The sequence below is a fragment of the Pipistrellus kuhlii genome, unplaced genomic scaffold (genome assembly GCF_014108245.1).
Source record: "Pipistrellus kuhlii isolate mPipKuh1 unplaced genomic scaffold, mPipKuh1.p scaffold_m20_p_5, whole genome shotgun sequence".
Taxonomy (NCBI): Eukaryota; Metazoa; Chordata; class Mammalia; order Chiroptera; family Vespertilionidae; genus Pipistrellus; species Pipistrellus kuhlii.
This window is the reverse complement of record NW_023425551.1, coordinates 55,083,331-55,102,439: the sequence shown is the minus strand read 5'-3', so window position 1 is coordinate 55,102,439 and position 19,109 is coordinate 55,083,331. Positions and strand designations below refer to the sequence as shown.

General features: G+C 37.9%; 1 protein-coding gene across 49 annotated transcripts in view; it reads left to right on the top strand.

Moving 5' to 3' along the window:
- RIMS1 (regulating synaptic membrane exocytosis 1) overlaps positions 1 to 19,109 on the top strand; it is a 389,815-nt gene that overhangs the window by 213,222 nt on the left and 157,484 nt on the right. For 40 of the 49 annotated variants that reach the window (XM_036413979.2, XM_045572599.1, XM_036413996.2 and 37 more), the window contains exon 6: positions 1,309 to 2,207. In XM_036413979.2, the coding sequence (XP_036269872.1) occupies positions 1,309 to 2,207 (899 nt within the window). Of the gene's footprint in view, positions 1 to 1,308; positions 2,208 to 18,330; positions 18,662 to 19,109 lie in introns of those variants that run through there. The other 9 variants (XM_045572607.1, XM_036414007.2, XM_036414017.2 and 6 more) reach the window with 2 other exon arrangements.

The window sequence follows — 19,109 nt, the reverse complement described above, 5'->3', positions numbered from 1 at the left end:
CCCCCTTGATTTTTGTTTATTACTACTGCTTTTATCAAAGGATGTTGAAAAGTCCTCTTCTATGGACTTCAGGATTCCAAAATCAGCCTTAGTTTGTCTCCATTTTAATTGCATAGATTATATAGTGGTGTCACAATGCTTAGCCAAGGCACCTACTTTTGTAACTTCTGCAATAGTTGCTGGAACTTTCCAAAATCAAGTGTACACCAGTGTACAGAGAAGGGCTGGATGGAGCAACTGAATGATACAACATTCAAAGATTGGCAAACCCCCTTCCCTTTCTTTTATCTTGCCAGTGTCTTCAACAGGATAGAGAGAAAAGTAGAAGAAAACTGTTTTATTCTTTTGTACTATGTTATGAAATTAGGGAGAGGGAAAGAAAAATGAATATTAATTTCAAATTTTCCAATATTTCTATTATTGTTGCCTACAGAAAGTAAAATAAAGATTAAGGGTCAGCCATTCTTTTCCTAACCAATTTCTTAAAAAGGTGTTTGGGTGCACATGATCGCATTAGAATTACTTTTGTTCTATTATGGAAGAAATGCTATCAAATTTGATTTCTGAAATGGATATACTTGTATGTCCATTCTTGAAACGTTTCAGGTACAGTAAAAGATTGTCACTATTGTCCAAACAAATATCAAGTATATATTTAGTTTTGAATTGGTTTATGGCCTTTTGCTCCTAGATTATTACCTGTATTCGTTTCATCTAACATATTCTTAGTCTTTGGTTCACAGTTGTTAGCATACAACTTATTTATTTATTTATTTATTTTTAAAACAATACCTTTTTAAAAAAATATACTTTATTGATTTTTCACAGAGAGGAAGAGAGAGGAATAGAGAGTTAGAAACATCGATGAGAATCATCGATCAGCTGCCTCTTGCACACCCCCTACTGGGGATGCGCCTGCAACCAAGGTACATGCCCTTGACCAGAATCGAACCCGGGACCTTTCAGTCCGCAGGCCAATGCTCTTTCCACTGAGCCAAACCGGTCCGGGCAATTTATTCATTTATTGAATTAGATTATTGATGGCACTTATGGATCTAGTTAATTTATAGAGAATTTGAAATGTACCAATACTTTCTAAAGTCCCAGAGCCTATTGTAATGCAACTTGTGTTAGAAAGCTAGTCGGATATACAGGTTTAAAAACGGTTCCTTGTCAAGTCGCTTTTCATTAGACATCCAATTATAAGCAATTATTCGAAAGGCTTTACATCTGGAAAACGAAGATCCGGTCTTCGCTTTAGGCTTTCCACACGGGCTCTCCTTGACAAAGTGCCTTTGTCTATCGCAGGAAGAAGACGCCGGGGCTCCCCGACCAGAATGGCAAAGGCGCCCCTAAGAGCGATCGGAGACGCGCGCCCAAGGCCTCCGCGCCGCCCGGGGAGGCGGCCTCGGAGGATGGGGAGCGGAGGGAAAGGCGGGAGAGCCGGCGGCTGGAGAAAGGCCGCTCCCAGGACTACTCGGACCTGCACCTGCAGGGGAAACGCGAGGAGGGCACCGCAGCAGCCGAGGCGAAGCCCAGGAGCGAGGAGTACCAGAGCCGGTATCGCAGCGACCCCAACCTGGCGCGGTACCCGGTGACGGCGCCGCCGGAGGAGCAGCAGATGCGCATGCACGCCCGCGTGTCCCGCGCCCGGCACGAGCGGCGCCACAGCGACGTGGCGCTCCCGCACACCGAGGCCGCCGGCCCCGCGGGCAAGGCGGGCCCCGAGGGCAAGGCGGGCCCGCGCGCCCCCGCCGCGCCCCGGCCCGGGCCGCCCGCCGCGCCGCGGACCCAGCCGGCCGAGAGGACGGCGGAGGCCCGGGCGCCGGCGCCGGGCGCCAAGCCGCTGGCGAAGAACCCCAGCCCGCCGGCGGCGCCCCGGCATGGGCCGGCCCCCGCGCCCGCAGCCGCGGAGCCCCGAGCGCCGGAGCCGCTCCGCAAGCAGAGCCGCCTGGACCCCAGCTCGGCGGCCGTGCTGGTGCGCAAGGCCAAGCGCGAGAAGGCGGAGACCATGCTGCGCAACGACTCGCTCAGCTCCGACCAGTCCGAGTCGGTGCGGCCGTCCCCGCCCAAGCCGCACCGGCCCAAGCGCGGCGGCAAGCGGCGGCAGATGTCGGTGAGCAGCTCGGAGGAGGAGGGCGTGTCCACGCCGGAGTACACGAGCTGCGAGGACGTGGAGCTGGAGAGCGAGAGCGTCAGCGAGAAAGGTGAGGCGGGGCGCGGGCGGGGCGCGCTGGGGGCGGGGGCGGGGGCGGGAGGGGTGCGGGCGGGGGTGGGGGGTGGAGGGTGGAGGGGGGTCGGAGGTGCCTGGGTGCTGGCCTGGGAGGGGGACCTCTGCCAGGTTTGGTAGAGTGGCTTCTCATGGACCAGGTGACGACTAAGGTTATCACTGCGGTGTGGACTGTTAGAAAGTTGCTGAGAGATGACTTGACAAGGGGAAAACCATGTGTTTGCCATTAGATTTCATTAGATGGATGCTAACTAACGTGTGGTCATAACCATTTCTCAGTAAATAGGTATGCCAACCCATCATGCGGCATGCCTTAAACTTATACAGAGCCAGATGTCAATGGTATCTCAGTGGGAGTGGAGAAAAAGGCCTCAGAGTGGGAGGGGGGAAGGTATGGCTTGGGAAGCTCACAGTTTCAATCTCAGTGAATGGAAGGTGATAGTTTTTTTGTTGTTGTTTGTTTTGGATGGGATTTTAAAACAACCAGAAGCTCCAAATGTGGGTTATAAGAGCTCTTCATGGTTTGGGTGCCTGTCATTCTGTGAACTTTAGTAATGTCTTATGTTTCTAGGTTATTATTTTGGGGTGGGTTGATTGGGGGGAAATTGCTTCTTTTCTAGAAAACCAAAACGATGCCTGATAAATGGAAGTGTGCCTTTAAAAAGAAAGACTTCAATGGGGTAGTATTTTTCAAGTTTCGAGAGAGATTTCTTCACAAAGATTGTGTCATGGAGAAGTTATATATTGTGCTTCGGATTTACAGTAACTTTGGGATACAAAGTTCGTTTTACCTATTACATTGCAGAAGGTTTTGGAACATTGAGTGACGGGCTGACTTTTTTTCTGTCTAAACCTTCACTCTACAATACCATAGCTGCATGTAGCTATTTAAATTTCAATTAATTAAAATTAAATAGGCATAAAAATAATTAACTTCCCCACTTGCACTAGCCACATTGCAAGTGTTCAGGAATGAGCATCAGAGAAAGTTCCTTTTTTTTTTAATATTTAATGTTGAAAGTATTACAGATGTCCCTCTTTTTCACCCCCATGAACCCTCTCCATTCCTCAGCTCCCACACCCCCTCAGTCTTCTTGGCACTATTGTCTGTGTCCTTGGGTTATGCAAATATGCATATAAGTTATATTGTTAAGCTCTCCCCACCCTCACCCCTACTTAGATAACAGTGGTTTAGAAAATATGTCAATTGATCATTAAAAATGTATGTTTGGTTTGAATATTCACTCCCATTTAAACTGGACACAATCCTGAATTTAATGGTGGGAGTCATCATTCTCATTGCATTGTTGGGGTCCTTGTATGCATCTTATATAATTTATATTTTGGGATGCTTATTTACATAGTTTTTGGCTTGCTTTATAATTGCTATATTATGTACTAAATATTATAACTTGATAAAAGTATCACTTTTCTTTCTCATCCTCTCTATCTCTAAACTACATGGAAGTTCTCTCTCTCTCTGCAATATATGCAATAAAGAATAAAGAAATAAGCAATGAAGAATAATATATATATATATATATATATATATATATATATATATATAGAGAGAGAGAGAGAGAGAGAGAGAGAGAGATGTCTAATACCACAATGACTCTGAGATAGTCACCCATACATATAATATACAAGGAAAACATTAAAAATGCTTTTATATATTGTAGGCTTCAGTGTGGTCCGAAGAGGAAGAATGATTTGGGAAGAAATTTCTTAGGAAAAGAGTAGATGCTATCTTGTGAGTTTCAGGGTCACGGGAAGAGTATTACCATGGAATAAAACTTAAAGAGCAGTCGGAGACAGAAATTAAAGTAGCATTTTTATTATATCCCATGCATTTTCTTGTACAGTTTATCAGTTATACATATAAGTTAAACATTTAATACAATGTTTCCCTCTCTTAGTATGTTCAGATTGCTATCACAAAATGCCACAGACTGTAGCTTATAAACAATAGAAAATTTATTTTTCGCCATTCTGCAGGCTGGGAATTCCAAGATCTGCATGACAGTGTGGTCAGGTTCTGTTGAAGGCCCTCTTCTTGGCAAAAGGGGCTGGGAAGCTCTGTGGGGTCTCTTTCCCAAGAGCATTAATCTCATTTATGAAGGGTCCACCCTCAAATCCAAGGCCCCCACCTCTAATACCATCATTTTTAGGGGTTAGGATTTCAACCTATGGATTTGGGGTGGGGAGATTAGGGTGGAGGGGAGAGACAAACATTCAGATTATAGTACTGTCATAAGTCAACTACTTAATATATATGTATTATTCTTGTAATTCATATTATTATGCTGAGGTGGTTTGTAAATTTATTAGCAAATATGTATTTAGCACCTTTGGTAGATAAATTGAGGTTTAAAAAAGTATATGCACTATGCTGTCTGGAGCTTACATTGTTTTGACAGAAATAAGCAATATAGAATAATTGCACAATGAAATACATTTGAAGGGGTGGCTTGGGAAACATCTGTAATAGTGTTAAATAGACACTTCAAATGGACTTTTCTTTAGGATACATTGATATAATTTTGCTATATGTCCAACCATTCAATAAAAAGATAAACTGATCAAATGATATCTGAAAAATAGCCCAACATTTATATTGAATATAATCTTTTACATATAGTGTAATTCAACCCCCCCACCCATACACACACACAGAGATTATAAGTAAGATCTATCTAATGGGTTCATATAAAAATTGAGGTCAACTGCCATTATGTTTTCAACATGAATGCTATTCATATTACTTTTGCTAACTGGAAACAAAATGAGCATCTCTTGTCTCATAGCTTATAAATAATAACAGATAAAATTTTCTATACAGAAGAAAAACAGTGAACTTAATCTTGTTTATGAGATAGAAGCTGCATTTTTAAGATTTATTATTATTTTTTTACTTCAGAGGGACATGTGAGAGGGAGAGATAGAAACATTAATGAAGAGAGACAATCATTGATCATCTGCCTCCTACACTCCCCCTTCTGGGGATCAAGCCCACAACTGGGAAGTGCCCTTTCTGGGAATCAAACCATGACCTTCTGGTTCATAGATTGATGCTCAACCTTTAACCACACCAGTAGGGTAAGATAGAAATTGAATTTTAAGTGAAATTAGTAATATAATTCATTTGGAGAAAGTCTAGTGAAGATTTGTGCACCTAAAGAATTGAGTAATCAGGCCTAACAATAAAGAAGAGACATGTTGGTGCCAATGCGGATGAGGGAAAGAAATTCTGCCAGTTATAAGAAGAAATATAGAAGCATTGCTGCTTGAGCAGATGAGTAAATAACTTAAAGTTGCAAGGAACTTACAGTATACACCCTCAGACAAAACAAGTTGGAAGAAAAGTTTGGTGTTGGATTATTGGACATCCTTCATTTTTAATCCTCTTCTTCTTGCTGACTTGGTGTAAACTGAGAAAATACAACACAAATCATATGACCGAACTTTGAAAAGAACTTTATGAGTGTCTTCTTTTAAAAAAAAAAAAAAAAAAAAAAAAAAAAAAAAAATATATATATATATATATATATATATATATATATATATATATATATATATTTTATTGATTTTTTACAGAGAGGAAGAGAGAGGGATAGAGAGTTAGAAACATAGATGAGAGATAATCATTGATCAGCTGCCTCCTGCAACGACCCCCCCCCCCCCCCCCCCCCCCCCCCGGGGATGTGCCCACAACCAAGGAACATGCCCCTGACCGGAATTGAACCAGGACCTTTCAGTCCGCATGCCGAGGCTCTATCCACTGAACCAAACCAGTTTCGGCAAATGAGTGTCTTCTTAGGTCCACTTGTAAAGCAAGGGCTAATTGGTTTGTTTGTAGCTGTTACTATTAGGCAGTGCTGAGTTGTCCTTTTAGGATCATGTGATCTGGATTATTGGTAAGAAATGATACTCTCAAGTTTATAAAAAAATCTGTGGTTGAAAGTGAGTAATAACAGATGTGAATTCTCCTCTTAAAGACTCATGTGATCACAGTGTGGGCTATGAGAACTATTGACTATTCAGTTTGGGTAACTGACAAGGTAAACGTTAGGAAGTCAGGAGTAAGAGTTGGGAACTCTTGCAACAATCACATTTGAAGGGTAACTTGTTCATGAAATGCTTTGTATTCTTCTTTGTCATTAAACTCAAAGTATTGCGGCTCCAGAAGTACAATCTTAAATTGAATGAACAACAAAGGCCACAAAATATGAATTGAAGCAGAATGAAATAAAAAAAAAAGATGTAAATAAGTAAACACATTGATGCTAGAAGAGAGAATTCAAGAGAAGCAGTGTGCTTTGAAAACAAACAGAACAAAATTCTAATTCTTGGTCCAGTTTGGTACATTCTGAGATGCCTACCCCCATTTTCAGGGAAACTGCCCCACCCAAATGCACAGATATCCTTTGTGAATATTTTTGAATTGTTAAGGTTAATAACCAAGATGAAAGGAAAAGCTTTGAGTACCAAAACCCAAAGCACCAGACTACTTGGACTACCACATGACTAGACTTGAGACCACAAATGCTCTTGCTGATAGGAGTTAATTATCCCAACCAGGAAGTAAAATAACCTAATCTGAGACATTAAAATAAAGGCTAATATTAGCCTGTAAACTCCCTTGGGTCCAGAAGGCAACCATGAGATTGATCTATAAGGAAGCCTCTATAAATCTTGGAATGCCCAAAGGATGAATCCAGAGTTCAAAACTAGGAAACAGGAATTTCAACACCCTTAAATATGCTAAGAAGAAAGGGGGAAATATAAGCTTTTGGAAGTTAAAAAATAAACCTGATCAGATGCAAAAATAGTAATAGTTACTAAACTGCCTTTGCACTTAATCAGCAAGGTATTTTAGACTACCTCTCATCAGTGCCCTCAAAGTTCAGAGCAAGCCCATTGTAAAACTGCGATTCTATGAACATGTAACCATCAATCAACTCCAAGTTCTCAGAAAACCTACTTAGGTATCTATTTCTGAGAAAATCACTTAAAGGTGTATGCACTCAAAAAAAAAGAATAATGATCACGAAAATGGAGCATATGAAAAACAAGAAATAGTAGAGCTAACCTAGGATTTCAAGGCCAAGAAAACTCTGAATGACATTGTGTGCAGAAAGCAATTTGTCCAAATTAAAACTGAAGGTCATTTCCAGGAGGCTTCAAAAGAATATCTTTATATTAAGGAGAATTCCATAGATTATAATAAATACCTAATGTCTAAGTTATATAACATTATTGACCTGGTAAAGAAAGGTGGTCTCTCTTTTCACCACTAAAAAGGAACAAACACTGAGGGGGAGGAGGGAAACTGGTAAGGAGAATCATCATTCAGATAGGAGGAAAAGAAAAATGTGATTTTAATTGATACAGCCTCGTTGACTGTTAATTTAGGTACATTTGCTTCTGAGTGAACAGGAACCCAGATAGTTTGGAAATTTAACCTCTTAACATTATTGTTGTTATTTTTACTTGGCTCTGGAGTATTTACATGTAATAATATTATGAATACCACTTAACAGTTTCAATTTTTAGAAAAACACCATTCCCTATTGAACTCTTATATTTGTTTATAAAACTGAATATATTTTGTTCATGTCAAAATTAATGGAAACTGACTTATATGGGGGATGAAGAAATTGGGAGACAGGGAGGTAAGCACATGAATATTCTCATCTAAAATGTTTTAAGAATTAGCCGAAACCGGTTTGGCTCAGTGGTAGAGCGTCGGTCTGCGGACTGAAAGGTCCCGGGTTCGATTTCGGTCAAGGCCATGTACCTTGGTTGCAGGTACATCCTCGGTAGGGGGTGTGCAAGAGGCAGCTGGTCGATGTTTCTCTCTCATCGACATTTCTAGCTCTCTATCCCTCTCTCCTCTCTGTAAAAAATCAATAAAATATATTAAAAAAATAAAAAAAATGTTTTAAGAATTAAAATATATTCTTCAAATTTTAAGACAATAAATAGAGGATCAAGAGCATTTAAATATAATACTATTAAAAAGAGAGATATAACTATTAGTTTTTGAAAGCAAAGGATGTACTAGTAAATAAAGTGATCTGAGTTTCTTCTTTAATTTGTTTTTAACCTTAGATAATATTTTAAAATTAGAAACCAATGGATAACAACCCAAATAAACCAGTCAACATATAAAGGTAAATTTTTTACAAATTAGAGTGCTTTCCATTAGAAGAACTAAAAAATAAATATTTACAAACTAGAAGCCCAATGCATGAAGATTAGTGTAAGAATGGGCCTTCCCCTGGCTGCTGGCACTGCTTTCGCTCCTGCTGGAGCCATCTTTCCACCTTCCCATGCTGCCCAGAGGCCTGGAGTGGCTGGGGCACTGTGGGACACCTGCATTATCACTATGGTGATGACACAAGCTTCCCACACCCAGCTAGACACCTGTGTATGCAAATTAACCTGCCATCTTTATTGGGTTAATTTGTATACTCACTTCTGGTTGGCTGGTAGGTGTTGTAAAGGTACAGTCAATTTGCAACTTTCTCTTTTATTAATGTAGATAAGGATAGGAAGTGGAATTGATAGTGTGGGGACATGAGGGGAAATGTGGGGACATAAGGACACTACATATCAAGACCTTATTTATTTTTGTTTTCATCATGTGTATACATTAATTTGATATCTATTAAAATTGGAAAACAAAAGGATCGCTATTTAACTTCCCCTTTATTAAGTTACAAGCAACCAGTTTGGATGTCTTCTGGGGCCTTTCATAACTTTCATGTTAGCCGCAGATACTCAAACAGCATGGTTCCATATGAAACTGTAATAGCGTTGGCTTCCCTTTTACCTCTTATGCATTAATCTTTCATTGATTCCTGCTATATGATAGGATTGGAGGATTGGGAATATACTGACTTAAACATAGTCCCTGCCCTTAGTAGCTCTCTCGGATGAGCCCACCTGATTTCTTTTGTTCTCCTTTTATAAACTTCTGCCCTGTCCCATTTCACATAGAAGCTGATGAACAAAATTACAGACCTCTAACTCCTGTTCTTGATCTTTAATTAAACGATTTCTCTAGTTTCTTTCTTAATTTGTTCTCTTAATTTATGAAGAGGAAAGAGATTGCTGGACTGGTAGTTGGTGAAGTTGACATTTATCACAAATAGCCAACTTTTCTACCTAGCCTGATTGTCTTTGCTATTACAGAAGACAGAGATGAGAATAGGCATAAAAGAGAAGAGAGATTGTTTTGTATTGCTGAGGGAAAGGTAAGTTTAATTCTCCCTTTCAAGACATGGCTTAGGGTTTTAGCTGCTTCACTTTAAATGCCATAGTGGGAGCTGGAGAACTTCTTTGTACAGTAGGTATGGAATGGACATTAGATAAAATGGACATTTAATCATCTGTGCAATTTAAATCCTAGGAAGAGATTGAGAAGACACAGATAACTCTGTGTGTGTGTGTGTGTGTGTGTGTGTGTGTGTGTGACCTGTACTATATACTAATTATTAATTTCTAAGAATATGCATTAAGAAAATTTTGGATATCATTATGGTGAGAAGCTGACTTTCTCAGGGTTACAATTTCTGCCTAATATATAAATGACTCAAAAATCTTGATTCTAAAACAGGAGTGATATATCTAAAATGTATTCTATAAAAAGAAATTAAGTCTGGAAATCTAACATGATTATATCCAGTAATATTTCTCCCAATTAATCCATAGCTAGAAATATTGATCATTAAGTTACAGCTGAAATAAATTCTTATTTTTGGATTAGGAGAAACTAACTTAAAATCTGGGCTGCCTTTTCAAAAGTAATCATGTGATTTTATATATAATACATGCTTACAATTTTAATATAGAATGTTTTAGAGTATGTATTTTAAGGATAAACAGTTATGCTTCAAAGTGCATTTAGAAAAATACTTCATATTGAATACTTCAATGCTACCTATTTTATCTCAGTAAGTTGTTCTTCAGTATCCTTTTAAAATGCAGAATCATACTGCAGTGTTTTTGACCCATTTTATCCTGTGAATTAAAAGGTTGTTCTTACTTTTGGTTCAGTTTAACAGAATAACAGAAACTCAGACCTTGGAGAGACTTCAGAAGCAAACAAAATGATCTCTCCTTTCACACATGGTAGAACAGAGAAAGAGACATTCTGGGTATTAATTTCTGCCTGATTCTCTGCTCCTTAAGTCATTTTTCTTTGCAGCTGTTAGAGCTTGGGACACGTTCTGTCCTCTGCTGCCACCAGACCCTCTGAGGATTAGTATTTAGTCAGTCCTGTAACTTGTTCTGTCTGCATTGTAGGCCCAATCCTAACAATCTGGCTTCTACTAGAGTTCTAAGACTGGGCCCCAGATTTGTGTTTCCTTTTGGCAGTTAGATATATGTCCCTGGATCCTAAGACTAAGTCCAGCAAAGTCACCTATAACTTTGCCTCGCCCTCTCCAATCTCTGTATAGGAATTAGAAGCTACGTAATGACGTCCCTAATACCAACTGCAATGTTGGAAATCCAGGTATACTTTCTATATCATTCTTCTTCATATATTTTGGGGCATCTCTGGTTCTTACTGCTGTTCTGGATTTAACAGTTATTGCCTTGAGCTATCTTCTTTTAATGTCTTGTTCTACGTACTGAGCTGAACTTCTTCTATTGGGTCTTTGAAAAAGCACTTGATCCATGCCAAAGGGCAAATCTAATTTTGATTCTAGTTAACTCTTCCCAATCTGGTGTGTACAAGATGAGAATAGTGTCCAAGGGCTGCTATGACAAGGTACCCCAGACTGGGTGGACTAAATAACAGAAATTTATTTTCTCATATTATAGTTCTGGGGTTAGAACTCCAACATCAAGATGTTGGCAGGGTTGGTTTTCTCTGAGTGCCTTAAGGTAAGGCTATGTTCCAGCCCGACATCTTGGTTTGTAGATGTCCATCTTCTTTCTGAGTCTTCATATTGTCTTTCCTCTGTTTATGTTCAGATTTCTTCCTCTGATAAAGATACCAGTTATATGAAATTGGGGGCCAATCTAATAACCTTGTTTTGATTTAATTATTCCTTTAAAGATCCTCTCTCCAAATATGGTCATGCTAGGAAGTACTTGGAGTGAAGACTTCAACATATCAATTTGGGAGGGGGACACATTCTGTTCCTATGAATAATATTCATAGGAGAAAAAAGAACAAGGTTTGCATGTGTTTGCATATACACATGATAAATACTAATCTTTGGCATTTGTCTCCATGGTTTTTCATCTATGAAAAATGTAAGATCATCAAGAATATTATTGAGTAGTTTCTTTTTGAAGAGGACTGATATACAAGATCATGACGACATAGGTAATTTAGTCACAGCCAGAGGCTGAACACATTGGGCATGATTCTTAACCACTGTAAGCTTCAAGTTCCATTGTTTTAGGACCTGGGAATAATAATTTATACTGTATTTTCTGGCATATAAGATGACTTTGAAACGAAAAAAAGTCAACGGAAAATTGGGGGCAAAAGACCAAAATTGCACAAAAATTACCTGCAGATCTTGACGGCAAAGTAAGTCTTTTCTTTGAAGTGGGGGGTAGTCTTATACAGCAAATATAGGCCTAAACCTATGTTTTAACTGTAAAATTAGGGGGTCGTCTTATACGCCGGAAAATAATGTATATCCTATGGATTAATTGTGAAAATTAAATGGGATGATATGCTATATCTCTCTATATCTTGTACCTGATACACAGTAAGTATATATTCTTCTATGATATTGAATAGGATGTACAGATGATACATGATACATCATTTCCTAGGAGGAAAACTGGAGTGCAAGGTTTCATGTGAGAGCTAGGGTAGAATTTGGGCAGGAAGGATCAGTGTGGCAGTCTGGTCAGAGACTGGCATGAACAATGAGATATGCTAGAGATACACAATGTTCTCGGAACATTAAGCTCTATGGACCTGTGAATGAAAAGGAGTCCAGCACTTACTGATCAAGGCAGTTTTTATCCCAGTTCTTTCAATAACTGGGTTACCCTGGGCAATAGAATGATATAGGTGGGTTATATCAGTGATCCTCATCCTTGGATGTTCTTTAGAATTCTCTAGGGAGCTTTCAAAAATTACATGTAGTGCCAAAAGGGATTTAGATTTAATCAATATGAATCTTTTGTTTTAATTTTTTTTTTTTTTTTTAGAATCTCTTCTGGTAATCCCTATGTATAGTCAAGGTTAGGAACTATAGAGCTTCATAGTCTTCAAGGACTTTTCAAATCCCAGCCCTGACCCTTTATAAATTATGAAGTGTTTCTTCTTCCATGAGTATTTTTATTTTGCATAATCATCCGAGCTTCCCATAAAATTTTTTGCTTATTTATCTGGGGGAACTCTTGAGAGGGAAAATCATCCAAAATGATTCAACTTATGATCCAAAATGACTCAACTTTTGTTTTGACTAAAGAGTTATATATATCCAGGTATATTTTAGAATTTTGTCCCAGATACTTTGAATTAATTTTCAGTCTGACTGGCAGGAGTGAATTTGGCAGGAGATGACTGTGGTTCTTGGGGAACCCCAAATGAAGGAGGAATTGAGGAACAGAATAATGACCTTGCAGATAAATGCTTGGAACAGAAAATGGAAATTATGCCTACATTGAAGCAATCATTGGGAAAATAATTCTCAATGTCTAGAGTATTACACAAATGTAACTAATTATTACTGTCCTAGCAGTTGGTCATTCCAGTTGGGTTAGTGGTAAAAGTCTTACAGATTAGATCATTTCATAGAAAATTAAATAGTTTAGCTCATAGTTTAGCTCCAGTTATAATATCACAGATTCACAGTCTCTCTCTTTTTTTGAAAAAAAAATATATATTTTATTGATTTTTCTTACAGAGAGGAAGGGAGAGAGATAGAGAGATAGAAATGTCGATGAGAGAGAAACATCGACAAGCTGCCTCCTGCACACCCCCCACTGGGGATGTGCCCGCAACCAATGTACATGCCCCTGATCGGAATCGAACCTGGGACCTTTCAGTTCGCAGAGGGACGCTCTACCTCTGAGCCAAACTGGTTTCGGCCAGATTCACTGTCTCTTAACACTTTGCTCTTCTTGACTGCTTAGTATTTAAACCCTGCCCTTCCTGCATACTACATACTTTTCCTTCTCAATTATTTAACATTTGCTGTTCCACCCCTTTAAATGTTCTCCTATCTCTAGCCATGATTAAAACTAAGACCAAATTTTGCCTCCTCCTCCATTGTTTTGCTGGATCTATATAATTCTCTATTTTATTACTAAATTTGTTGGGGTGACAGTGGTCAACATGTACATAGAGGTTTCAGGTGTGTATTTCTATGTTATAAAATCTGCATATTGCACCAGGTGCCAACTACCTAAAGTCAAATCTTCTCCCGTCACCATATATTAGGACCCCTCTTCTCCCATCCCTTTACTTCTGACAGCCACCACACTGCTCTTTGTATTCATGGGTTTTAGTTTTATATCCCATGTATGAGTGAAATGATGATTCTTAGCTTTTTCTGACTGACTTATTTTACTTATCATAATATTGTCAAAGTACATCAATGTTTTTGTAAATGGCACTTTCATCCTTTCATTCCATTGTACCACATCTTTATCCACTCCTCTGTCACAGGACATTTTGGTTTGTTGGCAAGTTTATATCTTTTTTCTGAAGGAAATTGATTGCTAAGTTTAATTGGAGACATGGTCCTGCATTTATATATACTAGTAAAGTGACAACTTCAGTTATATACCTACAAATATGGTTCTTAGATTAATTTCTACATCGTTGGGAGTTTTTTTTTTTTTAATTTGTAGAACTAATTACAAAAAAATAATAAATTATATATTTGAGTATAGAGAAATTATCTATCCAAAAAGTACTGTTGAAGATAACTAAGTTTGAAAAAGAGTAATTTTTTTTCCTCTCTTCTAAATTTTGGTACATAATTGAATAGATTGGATGATAGGAAATGATTGACTGTTTCTTTTTTGATTACAACTTCTCTATTCTCAGAATTCTGTTTCTTTTCAGTAATTTAACACTAATTAATTCTTTGAATAATAAAAAGGAAACCAGAATATTTCTACCACTAGATAATTGTGTGCATTTTAATGAAAGAAAAATTTTAATTATCCACAGAAGAAAGTATAGTGTGAATTACAATGAAGAATTGCCATTACATTTTAAAAAGAAATAAAGCAACATCAATAACATCAACAATGACAGTGAAAACAACAAAAAAATTTTTTTGAGAACTGAGAGATGAGTGATCAGAAAGGAAAGAGTTGAACATGTAATTGATATGTTCTTTCCAAACTCTAAATTAGGTTTCAGGGCTTCAGAGAGAAGTATTTCTTTGGAAAACAATGAGTTTGTTAGGTTAGATCAGTGGTCAGCAAACTCATTAGTCAGCAGAGCCAAATATCAACAGTACAATGATTGAAATTTCTTTTGAGAGCCAAGTTTTTTAAACTTAAACTTCTTCTAACGCCACTTCTTCAAAATATACTTGCCCAGGCCATGGTATTTTGTGGAAGAGCCACACTCAAGGGGCCAAAGAGCCACATGTGGCTTGCGAACTGCAGTTTGCTGACAACGGGGCTAGATTCTCAATTCCCATAATTACAGGCTGTTGTTATTCCTTGTGATTAAGCCCCCTGAGAATAAAAACCTTTGGGAAACCATGAAGTAAATTAAGCATTATCATTGAAGACCTTATATTTTTCAAGGAGTACTGGAGTTGGGGTAGTGATTAGAATTACTCAGACTCAATCCAGATGTTTGGAATTGAAACCACATAAGAAATTGTTTGTAGCCATTGACGAGTAAATTGTCAGATTTATGAATAACCAGAATCCTTACCTATAACTTACTGATCTGTGTTTAGTCCATGAAACATGATTCCATCTCAAAGAGTATCTTGGAATAATAAACACTTGTGATTGATAGAGGCAAATATTTCTTATTATAATAGTGCTTATAAGATAACAATTAGAATCCAGTTCAATTTTTTTTATTACAAGGCAGTGATTAAAGGAATACCACATGGATATAAAATTCTGTATTCTTATGTTTATGGCATAAAAATCTGTTTGTGATAGTTGAGAGAGATCTCCAAGTGCCTGAAATGAAATGAAAAGACCAGATTCCTAAATATGATGCTTCAGTAAAGTGTCTGGTTGAATCAAGACTTGTAATGTCTGGGGGCTTGTGTTGTTAAACAATTCAGGGCCATGAGAGACAGTTTTGCCCTTGTGAGAGGCAGGTTATAGGAACTGATGTCTGTGTATAAGACCATGACTCCTACGGTGCTTTAGCATTTTAATAAACTGAAACATTGAGGTCAAGACATGACAGAGCAAGGCTAGTCTCATGAAGGACCTCATCCTATTGTATCCTGTGCTTTTTACTTGGTGTAGATTCATTTACCACAGTCATGAACCACTAACACTCTGTTCTACCTAATATTAAGTCAAAGTTAGTTCCCAAACTTAGGATATTAGGATCTAAAGCAAGATTAGCTTTGACCTTTTATTAGATTCTCATTCAAATTCTCATTCTGCCACTGACTAGATATGTCACATATCATATCTAAGACTGTTTCCTCATCTGTAATATGGGCATAATAATGGCATGTGAATTTCAAGGCGGAGACCTGGTGTAGCTCTTTCTTCTTTTACTTTTAGTATATTTAATTTTCATAATTTTTGATAGAAGAAATTATGAATTCATGAATGCAGAGATCAATGAAACTTCCAAGAAATAAAAGTCTGAAGTCCTATGTATAACTCTCCTTTTGAGTCAAAAAGGAAATGAAAAGCAATGAAGAGGTCCATGTGGGTTGGGTTCAGTCCATGAAAGCATCTCAGAAGAGGTGCATTGACCCTGGACTTATGTTTCTGCCAAAACCATTCACAAATAGTGCATTTTGCTACTGGTTGTAAAGATTAAGAATGTTGATTACACTGAGAAGATATAGGATTTACCCACATAAAGTCTGAAAGACAATATGTTTATCTTCTTCTGTCCAGAGTTCTGTCATTCATTCTTAAGTGCCAACACATTAATACGATATGGCATGGTTCACAAACCAGATAAATCTTGTAATACAGTAGCAGTGTGTTATTTCCACCTGAACAGTCTTCAGTCTGTAGCCCCATAGAGAATCAGATGCTTTATTTACATCCCATCAAGAGTTTAAAATGTAGACATCATCATTACTTAAAATTACTCAGTGTATTTGTTTATGTGGAAGTATAGCTTGTTTTCCAAAATATGACTGTTAGCAGCAGAAGAAATTATATAGACAAGTCAGCTAAAGATGAGTAGAGAAATTTTTCTACTTTTTAAAATTGATTTCAGAGAGGAAGGGAAAGGGAGAGATAGAAACATCAGGGATAAGAGAGTATCATTGATCAGCTGCCTCCTGTGTACCCCACACTGGGATAAAATTTACAATGCCCTCCCTGGGAATCGAACCTTACCTCCTGGTTCATAGGTTGACGTTCAATCACTAAGCCATGCTGGTGATTTTTTTCTACTTTTGAAAGTACTTGGAGAGAATAGGAAAACAATATGTACATTCATTGTACAGTATTTTGGTGCTCTTTCCTTAATAGTCTGATATTATATGGAACTTAGAAATTCAGTACAGTATTGATCATTACTTCAAAGTGAACTTGTAAGAGATTTTGTGATTTGAAATCAGACTTTTTTTTGCATCAATTACTAGGACTATGAAGAAATAAAACTAATTTCCATGCTATGGTATGTGATTAAAATTTCAACATTAACAGTATTGGCATTTAGTTGTAATGAGTTTTATCTGTACTTTCTGGATGTCATATTAGTAGTGAAATTTAATTTGAAAATAATAGTTTGGTGAAGTGGAAAGCCTAGATTGGTAAACTAGGAATTTAGTTTCCAGGACATGCCAATCTTGGTATATACTCCATAACCATTTCTATAAATGGTTGATTCTCTATTTTTGGAGAGAGAGGGTAAATCCTCATTGGAGGATATATTTTCCATTGATTTTTAGAGACAGTGGAAGGATCGGAGGGGGAAACAGAAAGAATCATCAGTATGAGAGAGACCCATCAATTGGTTTGCCTTCTGCAGTCCAGGTACAAGCCCTTGACTGGGAATTGAGCCTGGACCCTTTGGTCTGAAGCTCTAACCAGCTGTGGCAATGGTTTATTCTCTTGTAAGGCTACCATCCTGGTCCCCTCTCAGATTTGTTTAGAAGGGAATATTCTATGATATAAAGATTATGCTTTAGGAAGTATGGAATATATGCATATACATTTTTTTATTGTTTACAATATTCTCTGTATTAAAATCCAAAAAAGTAGTGATTACCTACAGAATAATATGCTTAAATTAAAATTGCATGTACCTGTTTGTTTTAGTCAAAAGAGAGTATGCTGGAGGAAATATATAATTCCTTTTCATTTAAAATTTAAAAGCAAGGAATAGCTTTTCATAGTCCAGCAATGTTTTACTACTGTAGGAAAAAAATTCTAAAGCCAAATTATATATTTGCCACTGCTAGAAAAATATAGCAATAGGAAGAGGGAATTTTTTTAAAAAAAAAGTTTCTGTAATAAAGACTATATAATATTTACAAACATAGCCTAAATTTCAAATTTTTCTTCAGGAAGAAACAAAACATTTTTTTCCTTTACAAATCAAAGGCATAATAATAAGAAGAAACTCTCATTTAATTGATTTTAATAGTACTGAACAGAAGCAGAAAAATTATGTTTTAAGAAATCATCCCATGGGCTAATGGCCATTCTGTTGTCATAAACATTCTTTATTTAGCCCTCTCCACAAATAAGCTCACAGCAGGAGAAAGGACACCGGTTAGAGTAATTTGGGGGATACATACACAGAAGGAATGGCTAGGAGCATAGTGTCATCTGGCAGGGAGCTTATTTCCTGAACCCTGTGGATCTGGTGAAAACCCAACAGAGATGCCAATATGCTTCTCCTCCGTAAATGCTACCAGTCTCCACACCACCAGGCCCAGCGTGGCTTGTGTAAGGTGTTTTATCCAAGCAATCCTTTGCATAACTGCCCAGCGCCTGCAATGACCTGAGTCAGTCATGCAAAGAGACTTTCTTATGCTTACACCAACATTTTCTTTCCGTGTTCATTTTCTGCTGCTCCTAACCCACGGATTACGACTGTTGTGATGGTGGAGGCGGCACTTTGCAATCTTTTTTAGTTAAGATCTAGAGTTTGTTTGAAAGCAAGGCTGAAAAATCCCCAGACTGGATTTCTTCACAAGATTGCTGTCATGGGTGCAGCTGGGATACCTGCCTCTTCAGGAGGGTGGGGCGAAGTGAGGTGTATTGATTCTGAAGAGGAAACAATCCAGGCCCGACGAGCAGGTGCTGGTAAGAAACAGACAATGAGTTTGGGGCATGAGAATCTCACTTGATTATTTTTTTTTCCAGTTGAACACAAATCTATATTTAACACTCCCTCTGTATCTATTTTTCCAGTGCAAATGTTCCCATTCTGTGTATGTCAGGTATAGAGTGATTTTGTCCCATTCTCTCAAGAAAGTTCCCGGCTACCAACTTTATCTGCAGTCTTTTTTTCCCTGAGAGAGATTATTGGATTTGCCATGTAGCCTAACGATAAGACGATAAATCTTTTTATGATGTATTTTCTTGTGTAATAGCCCAGTAACAAAAGATTTAAAGATTAGAATGTTTGTGTTCTCTGAAAATAAGGAAAAACAGTAGCAAGCGGCTGGATTGTGCATGAATTTCATTTATAGTCAATGTATGAGAGAGCTATAAATGACAAATTGGAATCATCATTAGTGGAAAATCAGTC